Raw genomic sequence first — 15,151 nt, forward strand, 5'->3', positions numbered from 1 at the left:
AATGTACAAATACAGTGCGGAATGGCGATTCCAGAGCAAATCAAAGATTGTATCGTTGGAACTTCTCTCCTCAAGGTAACGGTATCTTCCACCACAAAACACGATTCACATGAAACGTCACCGCAATTCTCCAGCAGACAGGATGAAAAATATCTTTATTGTTGGTTACATTGTGAATCGACAGAAGGGGAAACATTGATGGAAATAATTGGTTCTAATGATCCATAGATTGTTTATTACACATGTGTATTCTGTGTTTGATACATGGATAGATGTGTTATAATGCCCTGAGTGTACTTCTGTATACAGCACTGGCGTAGGTATCGCAGCTTTATAAATAGTAATAATAATATCACCGTATCAGGACAGATAGGGGTGTGTGAGCCGGGTACTCTGTAGAATGATCACTGACCGGGCCCCAGATATGACCTGTAAGATTCCCGTGGTCAGGGTCCCAGGCTGTATCCCGGGGTGCGGGGTTGATGTTATATTCTTCTCTATCCCATTTACTCTCACACCCCTTTCTATAGCCTCCATCTATCATGTTCTGTAGCAGCTGTCATATCATCTCTTCTATTCCTGCTCTCTCCTCAGCTTATGAACCCTGATTATCTGTCTGACCCAGTTTTATCTCTTACCTGTTGTGACGAGTGCACACCAAATTCCTCTGTAACCAAACATTGCACCCAAATGTCATCCGTTAATTAATTTCCAAATCTTGCAACATAAACTCCTCCTTAGCCATTCTTCTTCTACACCACAATCTACTGCATTACCAACCTTTACACCCCAGAGTCCTCCATTACCGATCTTTACACCCCAGAGTCCTCCATTACCGATCTTTACACCCCACAGTCCTCCATTACCGATCTTTACACCCCAGAGTCCTCCATTACCGATCTTTACACCCCACAGTCCTCCATTACCGATCTTTACACCCCACAGTCCTCCATTACCAACCTTTACACCCCAGAGTCCTCCATTACCGATCTTTACACCCCACAGTCCTCTATTGCTGAACCCTACAATTTACCCTCCTCTATTTGCACTGTGAAGCTCTAAACCACAAACCCCTCCTATACCGGTCTTTATACCCCAACCTCCTGCGTTGCTGACATACAGTGCAGAGCTGGAGCACAGATAACCTACAAGTCTCATGGAATGATAGTTTTGTTGTGGTATAAAGGGAACAGTTGGTGCTACGTTATGTACTAAGCTGCTAAGTGCTCCGTATTCCAGCAGCCCCGATCCTGCTCCTGTAACAGTTTAATAGTTTGGCTGAAAGTTCTTATAAGAGATTGTGCAATTTAACAATCCTAATGCCATCCCGGTGATCCTGGCCTGGAGCAGTAAGGGTTAACCTGCTGTTTTATCAGGCCGGTCTTTACACATTTGAACTTTCCGTTCCAATTATTTAAATAAAAAGGTTAGAAATAGTATAAAATGTATTTATTTAAAACAAATATTTAAAAAAAATATTCAAATAATAAAGCATTTTTAATTGATTTTGTTGTGCTGTGTAGGGGGGATAAGAATATGTATTTATGGGGGCACAATGAAGGGCAAAACATTAATGGTGAAAACTTGGGGTGGGCAAATCCCACATAAAAGCATGTATCAGAGAAGGCCAAAGTGCTCTCTGTCACTGTACGATAATAACATTATGTATGCCACACTCATTGCTTGCGTCATGTCGTATAGTAGGGGTTTAATTCCACTTTAAGATTAAACAGTGCAATAAAGAAATGCAGTCCTGAGTATACCCGGCCTCCACTATACACCGCAGAAAGTGTTAATATCTCTGAATGTATATGAATAGGACCTGGACTACGTTAGTTCAGCATAGGCCACCTCCACTATCCTTCGAGGGACTCTCAGTCACTGCCTTCAGGCGTCTCACCAGTGGTGGCGGGTACCTGGTGACCTGTAGACATGGCCAGGAACAAGCACATTATTTCCGGTGTATGTCATCTCCCTGAGTCCCAGGGCGGCTCATCTCAGCAGGGGGTCCAAGGGGAAAGGTGAGGAGGGAGCAGCTTGGACGCTCTAGTGAGCTGGGGATAGACTGTCCAAGGAAGAAAGTCATTATCCCACCGCTTCAATGATCCTGCCATCCGCAGAGGCCCTCTGACCTTTACCGGTCCTAGTACATTGGTTCCTATTTTATATATTGTTGCACTTTCCTGTTTAGAACATCTCTCGGCCACACAACGGTCAGTCATTTCTAAATAACATTTCAAAGTTCTCTGAGTTTTATGTGCTGTATTCATCCATCATGTCCATTATTCCTTCCAAGCTAACTCTAATTCTACCCTTATTGTGTCTTTATATATATCTTATCACGTCCATCTAACATATCATTGTGAGGTCTGTGACTTTGTGTGTAATATTGTGTTTAGCCCAAATAAACTGATACATTTCTTTGATATTAAACCCTGAAATCAAAACTCTGCAGCTCTCTGTAAGGGGAAAACTATATCCTCAGCACTCGCATTCACACAGGTGAAATATTGATGTGTACATTTGCTTTTTAGTTAATGGGTTTTATGTTTATTTCCTCTGGATTGCAGTATCTTGATATTTCAGGAGCCACCAAGATCAGTCAATAATTTCACATTACAGATAATCCACTTTTTACATTATGGCCACTGAAAAAGTGGTTACTAAATAGATTGGGCCCTAAGTGAAGGTTCTGTGTTGTAACTTGTGTTACTCCCCAGGGAGAGGCATAAATGCAATTAGCAGATGATTGTGGCTCCGAGCTTGGCCTTGGTGTGATGTTCGATTGATAGGGCTGAAGCAGGAGCAGTAATGGATGATAAATGCATTGCCTTGTTAGAGAGCGGAGAAGACAATGAGTGTGGATAAGGCAGGAGTAAGGGGGTGGGAAGGAAGACTAAAGTACTTACAACAGAATAATGAAATAAGACAACAGGATACAGATTTATCAGGGAGAAGATTCAGCACTTGGCACTTTCCCATGTAACAATGTATCATAGACAGAAATTCTGACAATTCAATTGGAATTGTGTGTGTCACAAGTTAACTGAGGGGGGTTAAAGGTGGATTTATCTACAACAATGAATTTCTCTCACACAGTCCACCTAGTAAATCACAATCACACAGTCAACACCATAAGTCGCTCTCACACAGTCAACAATGAGTTGTTGTCACACAGTCAACACCATGAGTCGCTGTCACACAGTCAAAACAATGAGTCGCTGTCACACAGTCAAAACAATGAGTTGCTCATATATAGTCTATAGCAATGAATCGCTCTTATACAGTCCACACTGAATCAATCTGACATAGTCCACAGCAATGATTCACTCTGACCCAATTCACAGCAGTGAATCACTGGCACACAGAACAAAACAATCAGTCCCTTACACATGTCAACAACATGTCAACAACAATGAGTCACACTTGCACTGTACACACAATGAGGGTTTCCCTGTCATCCGGGCCCTCCCTCTCGGGCTCAGCCGTATGCAGGACCTTCCCCTCTCCCCCCCCCCCCACCCCTCTAGCTGTGCTTTGAGCTCACCGAGTTACTGTGCTTATTGTTTACTGTACTGTGCTGTCTCACCTTGCATTGTAACTTTGTTTGTCCCTGTACGGCGCTACGGACACCTAGTGTCGCCCTATAAATAAAAATTAATAATAATAAAAATAATAATGACTCATTTTCACTTGGCCTAAAGCAATGAATTAATGTCATATATTTCACAATGATGACACTCTTACAGATAACACAAAGTCACATAGAAACAAAGAAACATAGAATGTTATGGCAGTTAAGAAACACTTGACCCATCTAGTCTGCCCATTTTTTAACCTATGGTAACCTCAAACCTCAAAAAGTCATTCGAACACAGTCCACACAATGAGTCACTACAACACAGTCCACACAATGAGTAACTACAACACAGTCCACACAATGAGTAACTACAACACAGTCCACACAATGAGTAACTGCAACACAGTCCACACAATGAGTCACTACAACACAGTCCATACAATGAGTCACTACAACACAGTCCACACAATGAGTAACTACAACACAGTCCACACAATGAGTCACTACAACACAAACATAAGTCATTCCAACACAGTCCACACAATGAGTCACTACAACACAGTCCACACAATGAGTAACTACAACACAGTCCACACAATGAGTAACTACAACACAGTCCACACAATGAGTCACTCCAACACAAACATAAGTTATTCCAACACAGTCCACACAATGAGTAACTACAACACAGTCCACACAATGAGTAACTACAAAACAGTCCACACAATGAGTCACTCCAACACAAACATAAGTCATTCCAACACAGTCCACACAATGAGTAACTACAACACAGTCCACAGCGTTGAGTCTTCCAACACAGTCCACTGCAATGAGTCACTCTTAGACAGTCTTCAGCAATGGGTCACTCTCTAACACAGCCTACACAATGGGTCACTCTCTAACACAGTCCACACAATGAGTCACTCTCACACAGTTAACAGCAATGAGTCACTTTCACAATCTTGGGTCCAAACAAAAACAAGACATGACAACCATATTGTATTCACGAACATTCAGTAATGGTGACACTGAATTTGATTTCTACGGTCATTTAGCTAAAATATTACAGTTTATAGACTTGACAGGATGGGCCCGATTCATTAAGGAAAGTAAGGCAAAAAAAAGGAGTACCCTTTCTCCTGGACAGAGCCATGTTACAATGCAAGGGGTGCAAATTAGTTTATTATTTTGCACATAAGACAAATACTGGATGTTTTGCATGTAGCACACAAATACTTGATAACTTATTTGTACACTCTGGTTTGGTGCATATACTCCTAATCAATGGTATTACTACACCTACTTCTTTATAGGAAGACCAGAATTTTTCTATCAGACAATGTTTGTATTTGTTTCTTCCTCTAAAGCCAAAATAGTAAAAATCATCTTCATCTTTCCATCAGGAGGTCTTGCTGAAGAGAGCTGCTGATCTGGTGGAAGCATTGTACGGCATGCCACACAATAACCAGGTAACCCAATGAGTACAGATCCTTCTAATTGTGTTACGGACATAATACCAAGGTTTGTCATGTATAAGAGCATGAAGATATACAGCAATGTGTTGTTAATAAAATATTCGGGTACAATTATGGATACTTATTCAAGGCCAAATCCTGTAGAACTTATAAAAGGCATCAACTTGTCTTCAAGGATTTTAGGAAAGAACTTTAGTGGACAGGTGGCATAAAACCCTCAAACTGTAATCAGCAACTGACTGTCTAGGTTCTCCAATCAACTGCTCCTGTCCCACCAAGTTCTCCACATTTAGATTCCTGGAGATTATGATTAGAGATGAATGAATTGGTTTGTCCGATTCAGAAATTTGACTAAATTTCAGAGATTTGCCATTGGTGAATTCATTTTCAAATTATTCAGGATTTGTCAAATACGTAATTCTCATTGAAGAATCTGGCCACTGACACCGCATCAGCAAGAATCAACAAATGTTACATGTCTGTTGCCTTAAAAACGGATTTTGTTTAGCACCTTGGACAGTCATGGCTGCTAGGGAAAACTGTCCGCGTGTGCTCTCTGTAGCTCATGACGTGACCTGTGACTATCACTTGCCTCTGGCTATTCCTAACTACTGTGCACATTGCATTTGGTTTGTAGCTGTCAGAACAGTACAAGTACATGGCTTGATTTGCCTTCTCTTACACCTCTTACACCTAGACAGATGTACTGATCCCCTGTATGATCCGTCCATGAGCCGGTCATGTAGGGATTGGCCAGGGTGGAAGAGGAATGGATTTAATATGAATATATTGATGCATTATTAGTAAGGGTCTAATATAATATAATATAATATAGTATACAATTCTTGGTCATTAAGACTTTCCTGTTCAGAATGAAAATATGATAATGGTTTGTATATGATTATATTTACAATAAAACAGAATATTGATCGGAAGAATATCTTGGTAGCCCCAAGATTGTAATCTGATAGATCTGTTTGTCCCACAGGACATTATTTTAAAAAGAGCGGCAGACATCGCAGAAGCACTGTACAGCGTTCCACGTAACGCCAACCAGCTCTCCTCACTAACCACCAACCATCCTCACACGGGCATGATGGGAGTCAACTCCTTTGGAAGCCAACTGGCCATTAATATCACAGAGTCTTCACAGACCTCCGATCAAGGTAAAGGGGATCAGACCACTAATTGGGTACTTAGATTTCTGTGAAAGGGGATCGGTTCATAGGGCAAGATGGTGGCAAAGATTAGGGTAATCTTCATGAAAGTAGTAGCTTTAAAATGGCATGAAGTTGGAATTTCGATATTACCTTTGCACGTATTTAGTTTGTCACACCTCCCCACACACTTAGGCTCTTGTCTAGTTTGCCTGGTCACGTCACATAAGCATGTACCCTGACTGGGCAGTGCACAAGCATGGCGCTGTGCGCTGCACACTGCAAATTACCTTCTTATCGCAACACCTATCCCCAGGCTTGTCGAGATATAGGATCACTATAATTACCTACTTTAGCATTGGGGCAGATGGGATATTATAACTATTTAATGTCACTTGCGGGTGAAGCCTGTTGATTGGCCTCTCTTCTGAATATTACTATATTCATTCCTCTCAACATTTATGCATGCAAATTTGGGGCTAAATAAACCTTACCACTGAAACTCTCAAACTCTGCCCCTTATAAGCTCCAAGTAGCCCACATACCCATGAAGCTCTCCCCACTTCAGTGTAAGCTCCTATCAGGGTCCGCGATTTGGAAATGTCCAGCCAAAACCAGGACAGTTGGGAGGTATGCTATACTTCTAATAATAAACAGTTCTCCCAAAGCAAAAATGACTTATTATCTGTCTATAGATTTTCTTGCTGTCCTCTCTATACCAATCCTGTCCTCAATTGGCTGATAACAAATATTATATCAATGATACAGTTATATCACTTAGAGTTTATAACATTGTCTTTGGCTAATTTATTGATCCCAATATATATTTTTACTTTACTATACTCCACAGAAGGGTCACCATTAAGCACAAGCTCTACGCATGTTGGTGGAGTTTCATGGCTTGATGGGCGGAGGTCGGTATCGCCACACCCCACGGGCGATTACATGAACCCGTTTTTTGCATTGCATTTGGGCAAGTAGTTCTTTTCAGATTATATTCAAATGGGTTTATAAGGGTATAATGGCATCCATAAATAAATCTACAAATACGTGTACTTGCACAAATTACCTTCAATTACAAGCCCAGTCAAATTATTGGACATTATTTTGGCTGAACCACTAGGTGCCTCATGCCTCAATGTTTTCATTTGGTTCATACTGAATTGAAGGTTGTATTCCCATTTATATTGATTCAGTTCCAAAATGACAGCCCCCACTGTGTGCAGACTGCGGAAAACATTAATATACACAGTTATAAGGACCTTATCCATAGCTGAACCTTTATTTAAAATGGAACTTGGAACCCTGTGAATAATTATACCTGACTATGAACGGACCTTTCAGTATTTTTGTAAACACCTAAAATGCCCGAGCAAAATCATATGTAGCACTGACGTCTCCACCCCCCTCCTTATTATATGACCAGTATATAATAAGAAGCTTATATTACTGAGTTCAGCCTGAATCTGTATTACAGCTGGCTGAGATCAGGTAATAAAGGGCATGCAATGTGCTGATATCTGTGTGCATTGAGAGTCATCCATGTGCTGTATCTGAGCTCCCCACATACTGTGCTCACATTATTCCATCACCAGGTCCTAGGCGTGTTATTTCTGTACTTTACCTTATAACACATTGTTCCCCCAGTAGGAGCTTTATTGTTATCATGCTGGGCTCTCTCACCCCTGGTCTTGTTTCCTTAGTGCACAATGTGTTATGTACTAAAGGAAACCATAACATTAGAGGAGGTCTTAACAGGACTTGATTTCTAGATCCTCTGAATCTTCTAATAAAATGATCCAATTCCAGCATTCTCTCTGTAGACGATCCCGCAAGGGATGAAGGAACGGGGGTTATATATTCCCAGCAGCCTCTGTTTCCATTCACAACAGACAAGTCCTCCTTATTGGACTAACCTTGCCCAGATTTATAGGTTCCCTTCTGTGTATTTCGCCAGAGTCTCTACTGCAACTGCATCCCCACCAATATAACTAAATACTAATCGTACCTGAGCATACTGTTAAATGTTTATAGTATGTAAATAATACATTATAAATATATGATAACCATGACAGTGAGCGGTGTGCAGTCCCTGGCCCCTATGTCCTGGCCCCTATGTCCTGGCCCCTATGCCCTGGCCCCTATGTCCTGGCCCCTATGCCCTGGCCCCTATGTCCTGGCCCCTATGCCCTGGCCCCTATGTCCTGGCCCCTATGCCCTGGCCTCTATGCCCTGGCCCCTATGCCCTGGCCTCTATGCCCTGGCCCCTATGCCCTGGCCCCTATGCCCTGGTTCCTATGCCCTGGCCCCTATGTCCTGGCCCCTATGCCCTGGCCTCTATGCCCTGGCCCCTATGCCCTGGCCTCTATGCCCTGGCCCCTATGCCCTGGCCCCTATGCCCTGGCCCCTATGCCCTGGCCCCTATGCCCTGGCTCTTATGGCCATTCCACACTTATGGTCCTTACTTATATACACTTCTAGAATGCCCCAGGACTGTCCAATCTCTGTGTAGGCCAACAGGTTGGTGTAGACCTTGTGAGCAGACCTTATTGTCCCACACTGCGTAATAACGGAGTAGAGACGGATTATTGCAGTTGAAGGGTATATGGAGAATGTGCATTGTTCTGTGATGTCATGTGCTAATATGATATGTGATATTATATTATATGATATTATGTTCTATGATATTATATTCTGTGTTACTATGTGATGTGATATTTTCTTTTGTGTTGTTATATTATGTAATATTATGTTTTGTGATATTATGTGACATTATGTTAATATTTATCTATTTCCTCTCTCTCAGGCTACTCCAGAAACACAAGCAGTGTGTCTCCACGAGGATATGTCCCCAGCTCAACCCCTCAGCAGTCTCATTATAACACCATCACTTCCAGCATGAACGGCTACGCGGGGACAGGCATGACCAGCCTGGGAGTACCGGCATCTCCGAGCTTTCTCAATGGCTCCACTGCCAATTCTCCATATGCAAGTAAGTATACAGCTGTCTCCAGTGCTCAGGCCTACAGGTTATATTATACATCTTCCAAATATCTCTGTCCTACAACATATCTCCTGTGCTCAGGCCTATAGGTTATATTATACGTCTACCAGATATCTGTGTCCAACAACTTATCTTCAGTGTTCAGGCCTACAGGTTTTATTACACATCTACCAAATATCTATATCCAACAACATATCTCCAGTGCACAGGCCTACAGGTTATATTACACATCTACCAAATATCTATATCCAACAACATATCTCCAGTGCTCAGGCCTACAGGTTATATTATACACCTACCAAATATCTCTGTCCTACAACATATCTCCAGTGCTCAGGCCTATGGGTTTTATTATACGTCTACCCTGATATCTGTGTCCAACAACATATCTCCAGTGCTCAGGCCTACAGGTTTTATTATACATCTTCCAAATATCTGTGTCCTACAACATATCTCCTGTGCTCAGGCCTATAGGTTTTATTATACGTCTACCAAATATCTCTGTCCAACAACATATCTCCAGTGTTCAGGCCTACAGGTTTTATTACACATCTACCAAATATCTATATCCAACAACATATCTCCAGTGATCAGGCCTACAGGTTTTATTACACATCTACCAAATATCTATATCCAACAACATATCTCCAGTGCTCAGGCCTACAGGTTATATTATACACCTACCAAATATCTCTGCCCTACAACATATCTCCAGTGCTCAGGCCTATGGGTTTTATTATACGTCTACCCTGATATCTGTGTCCAACAACATATCTCCAGTGCTCAGGCCTACAGGTTTTATTACACATCTACCAAATATCTATGTCCAACAACATATCTCCAGTGCTCAGGCCTATAGGTTATATTATACATCTACCAAATATCTATGTCCAACAACATATCTCCAGTGCTCAGGCCTATAGGTTATATTATACATCTACCAAATATCTATGTTCAGCAACATATCTCCAGTGCACAGGCCTACAGGTTTTATTACACATCTACCAAATATCTATGTCCAACAACATATCTCCAGTGCTCAGGCCTACAGGCTTTATTATACATCTACCAGATATCTGTGTCCAACAACTTATCTCCAGTGCACAGACCTACAGGTTATATTACACATCTACCAAATATCTATATCCAACAACATATCTCCAGTGCTCAGGCCTACAGGTTATATTATACACCTACCAAATATCTCTGTCCTACAACATATCTCCAGTGCTCAGGCCTATGGGTTTTATTATACGTCTACCCTGATATCTGTGTCCAACAACATATCTCCAGTGTTCAGGCCTATAGGTTATATTATACATCTACCAAATATCTATGTCCTACAACATATCTCCAGTGCTCAGGCCTACAGGTTTTATTACACATCTACCAAATATCTATGTCCTACAACATATCTCCAGTGCTCAGGCCTATGGGTTTTATTATACATCTACCAAATATCTCTGTCCTACAACATATCTCCAGTGCTCAGGCCTATGGGTTTTATTATATGTCTACCCTGATATCTGTGTCCAACAACATATCTCCAGTGCTCAGGCCTTTAGGTTATATTACACATCTACCAAATATCTATATCCAACAACATATGTCCAGTGCTCAGGCATGCAGGTTATATTATACACCTACCAATTATCTCTGTCCTACAACATATCTTCAGTGCTCAGGCCGATGGGTTTTATTATACGTCTACCCTGATATCTGTGTCCAACAACATATCTCCAGTGCTCAGGCCTATAGGTTATATTATACGTCTACCAGGAACATGGCCAAAATGAGCCAATGGGGTTTCTGAAAGATCTTTAGGATTAGGTTTCAACATGTTTCCTTATTGTGTCACCTATTAAACTATCATAATGATCTCAGAGAATATAATTACATAACAAGTAAAATTTGAGTTCTTTCTTTTTCCAGCTCCTTTACTGTGAAAGTTACACGGCTTGTTTCACACTTAAGATGTTAAACTTTATGGATTTGTATTTTTTTCAGCTTCAATAACTATATAACTATGTTTTATTACTGCAATGCATCTTCATGCAGCTCATCAGAGTCATGATCTCTTCCATCCACCCGACAAGGTTAACAGAATAAAAAAAGTATCAGGCATTTTATTTGCTTTACAATTCTCGTAACTTGATTGGGCGAATGGAGGAGACATAGATGTAACAAGCTGCTTCCATTAGTAAATCAGTCTCTAAGGCTGGTATAATACAGCTTATGTAATTAATGAGAGCAGTTTGTGTGCACATATCTATGCATTGCTCATAGTGCAGATAAAGGCCAAGGTACCTGGAGTAATTGCCTTAGGATAAAAGTTGTGAAACGCGTAACTTGCATGTCAGTGAGTTGAAAGGGTTATCTTTCAACAAAAGAGGAAAGTTTTGAGTTACAAAAATCCTGTACTTATCTACAATATTGATGAAGTTACTATATGCCATAGAAGATGAATTTATTGCTGATGTTGCAATCCTGACCATAGTATGGACTACTCAGAACAATGCATTATTAGGAAGTGATAAATGTATTTCTCTGTCCTCCCAGTTATGCCTGCGAGTCCCCCTCTCGGAGCTTCCTCCATCACACTCTCCTCCAGCGGAAACTCTGCTGCTCCCACCGGAGTCTTCTCCTTCTCACCAGTCAATATGATCTCTGCGGTCAAGCAGAAAAGCGCCTTTGCACCGGTGGTGCGACCTCAGAATTCTCCTCCACCAACCTGCACCAGCACTAGTGCAAATACTCTCCAAGGTAAGTGACTCTAGTATCTACTCACTTATAGGGCAGTATCTCCATTATTTTATTCAAAATTCTCCTCAGCGACTTTCACCAATCATGGCTCCATCTCACACCAGAAATGAGAGGTTCAAATTCCATTCTCCTATATAAATTGTCATTGTATGTTGTGTAAAGTGATGCATCTGTCTTCCACATCACAAAAACCAACAACCAGCAACTTCTCCAGATTTCTCAATAGAAAACTGGATTTCTTTTGTAAACTTATGCAAAATGTGTATTATATAGTTATAAGAAAATATAGTATTATATATAAAAAACAGCAAAATGAAAGATAAGTTATTCCTGCAAAAAACAACAAAACCATGGAGACGAGATACATAAGGATAAATTTCCCTCTTCTTTTAATGCATATTAGGAATTTATTTGATGTGAGAATGGTCTCCTCTAATCTTCACAGAGACGTACCAGCAGTGTATAATGTTAGTGCACTTTTTGTTTATTTTGTGTCATCTGATGTCCATCCATGGGCATGTATGGGGTGTTGGACTCTCTTCTTGGGTGGTAGTCTTAAGTAATCATTATTATTACTCATCTTTTACTGTTTGTCCTCTTTCCAGCCATGACTGGCCTCATAGTTCCACCCATGTAGAATGAGCAGAATCCGGGCAGAACTTATTTGTATCCTGGACTGACCCTCTACCCTGGAGAACACAGATCTTTAGCCTAGTTTGGTTTAGAGCTTCTGACTGGGGCAACAGAACAAGAGAATCCGTGAAGTCCGAAAGGTTTTCAATGTTACACTGAGGGATTCATCTGACATGGAACATGCCACTTACCCCTTCTCCGTATGAAGGACAAGCATTGCGTTGAAAAGGACACGAGGAGCCTTTTCCTTTCTTCCTTTGGTAAAGGACAGTTGGTATTGTAGGATTGGACTTTTCACTTCCCATATAACATGTGATGGACCATTTTCCTACAAAAGTGAATGATCTGGAACCACCTCTTATTGGATTATATCACTTATTTCCTAAAATGCACTGAGGGTTCATCCCTCTCAATTTGTTGAAACTGGATTGAGCGGGAGATCCTGATATCAGGGGAGAGAACTGTTTCAGGAGATGTTGTGCATTCATCCAGATCTGAGCTTGAAAGCAAGATTATGGCATCTGGTCTGGTGTATGGAGAGGACACATCTATATAACATCTCTCCTCTCATTCACGTGATGCTGTGACGTAGTTTCAGACATGTGCTCCATATGTTGCTAACCTAAAAACTTTGGTGAAGGGTGAAGACTGATTTTTTGTACTGCACTTTCTATGGGTTTTGGACCTTAAAAATTAGAATACTTTAAGAAATGTTTTAAATTTGGTTCAGAATTAAATTATATAAATAATTTTTCCATCTATTATGAAGCTATCATGTTTAGGATACTGGGACAATTGATATTCAATAGATTGGTTACTTGTTAAAGACTTTACCCAACATAAAAAGATTGATTACAATTATTTCATTAGGTTTCTTGTTACGTTCTTCACATTAAATGACAAATTACAATGAAGATTGTACCTTGTGGATGAATGAACCAAGGTGAAATACTTTCATTTTATCCATAATTTCGTCGTACAGTTATATTGTATATGTCCTTCTCCCTTTACATCGTTCAACATATTCTTCAATAACCAGATTGTTTGGCTGTGGTAATTCTGACCCAGTGGCCGTAGGCATGAGATAAAGGACTAGGTTAGAGGCACGAAGGTGGGATTTTAGAATCAGAAAACGTAAGCGATAGACTTCCTATATGGTGATGTCATTATTTATATCATATATTTATTCCTCTGGATTGTACATGTTAAATTCTGTAAGGCCGAAGTTCAGTTGAATCCCTTTGTATGTTTGAACATTCCAGATAAATCGTTCCATCTGGCCTTTACTGAACACTTCTCCCCATCGCTGTCTCTTTATCCTGAGGAGCCAACACTCTCCTTTTCCAGGAACACAACAAATTATATTATTGGCTAATTATTTTTTCCAATGAATTTTTTTTTTTTAAAATAAGATCGTCTTTGATCTACATTTCTGGAACACAAGAAATAAGAACCTTTGGCTATTCCTGTTCTGCTATATCACATATACAAGATATACAACGTACTGTTAGATGGGGAGGGGACAATAGGTGACCCGTGCAGCATATATACTTCATTCTGAATCAGATATTATTCCAGATTTGTGTGTTTCCATGACCTCTTTTCCATAATTATGTCTTACAATGTCCCTTACTGTCGAGTGGATGGTCGCGTTTGTGGTTCATTCTTTCACAAGTGACTTCTAATATTCTACAGGAACAAATGAATTTGTCCCACTTCATATCCTCAGTTGGATATAACAACGGGACTTCTAGGAACCAGTCAGATACTCAGTGAAATCTGCTTCAGGATGTTAGACGCCAGACTTCCCGACAGCTAAGATTTGTCAAGAAATATTGACAATAAAGTGGATCAGTCCAACTCACAATTATTAGCAATGTTTCATATTTCCAATAATAATGTGATTCAATTTAAGCTGTTTTATTGTTTTTGCATTTACTGTTTTTATCACAACAAATTGAAGCCAGACTGGAATGTGTCATTGTAAAATGAAATAATATTGGTAACAAAATGGAACAAATAAACTTTTTCATGATAGTCTTAAAGCTGCTTTATAAAGAAATGTTTTGTTTCTTGGTGCCTTGCCGTCATATTAAACACAAAAATGCTGGTGGTAATTGGAACAATATTTATCTTAAAATCCTGAAACCTATTGATCCCCCACCCAAGTATATACGTCATAAAATCTACTTGAACGTTCACAGTGAATGTAGAGCTGGTCCTTACATATGATTATCATATAGGAAATATATTACTAACGTGGCTCCTCCCCTTACTCCGTGCAGCCCTCTGACATTTACATCCGAACAATTGTGAGTGGGAAGATCACAAGCCACAATCCAGAGATTGAGTGTGTCATTGGTCCCCCCGCTCTCACACTCCATCCACCAGATGGGGAGCTTGATTTGCCGATTCTATGTTATCGCTATGTGCAACTGTCTTTCCCAGGGAGGGGGCCTGCTAGTAAAATATTTTCCTAGGTGGTAGTGCAGAAGTAACATATTCTACCGAAGCAGCCCTGTGTCATGTGACTGCATGT

The 15,151-nt window shown here is 40.5% G+C and overlaps 1 protein-coding gene across 5 annotated transcripts in view; it reads left to right on the top strand.

The window, feature by feature from the left end:
* The window catches only part of LOC142098140 (transcription factor COE3-like), a 119,331-nt gene extending 104,680 nt beyond the window's left edge, over positions 1–14,651 (top strand). For 3 of the 5 annotated variants that reach the window (XM_075180712.1, XM_075180806.1, XM_075180902.1), the window contains 6 exons: positions 4,984–5,049; positions 6,044–6,221; positions 7,063–7,185; positions 9,019–9,204; positions 11,776–11,979; positions 12,585–14,651. In XM_075180712.1, coding sequence (XP_075036813.1) covers positions 4,984–5,049; positions 6,044–6,221; positions 7,063–7,185; positions 9,019–9,204; positions 11,776–11,979; positions 12,585–12,616 — 789 coding nt within the window. In that variant the 3' untranslated portion in view covers positions 12,617–14,651. The remainder of the gene's footprint in view (positions 1–4,983; positions 5,050–6,043; positions 6,222–7,062; positions 7,186–9,018; positions 9,205–11,775; positions 11,980–12,584) is intronic. The other 2 variants (XM_075180972.1, XM_075181054.1) reach the window with 1 other exon arrangement.
* Positions 14,652–15,151: the final 500 nt, after the last annotated feature.

Source organism: Mixophyes fleayi, chromosome 1, assembly GCF_038048845.1.
Source record: "Mixophyes fleayi isolate aMixFle1 chromosome 1, aMixFle1.hap1, whole genome shotgun sequence".
NCBI lineage: Eukaryota > Metazoa > Chordata > Amphibia > Anura > Limnodynastidae > Mixophyes > Mixophyes fleayi.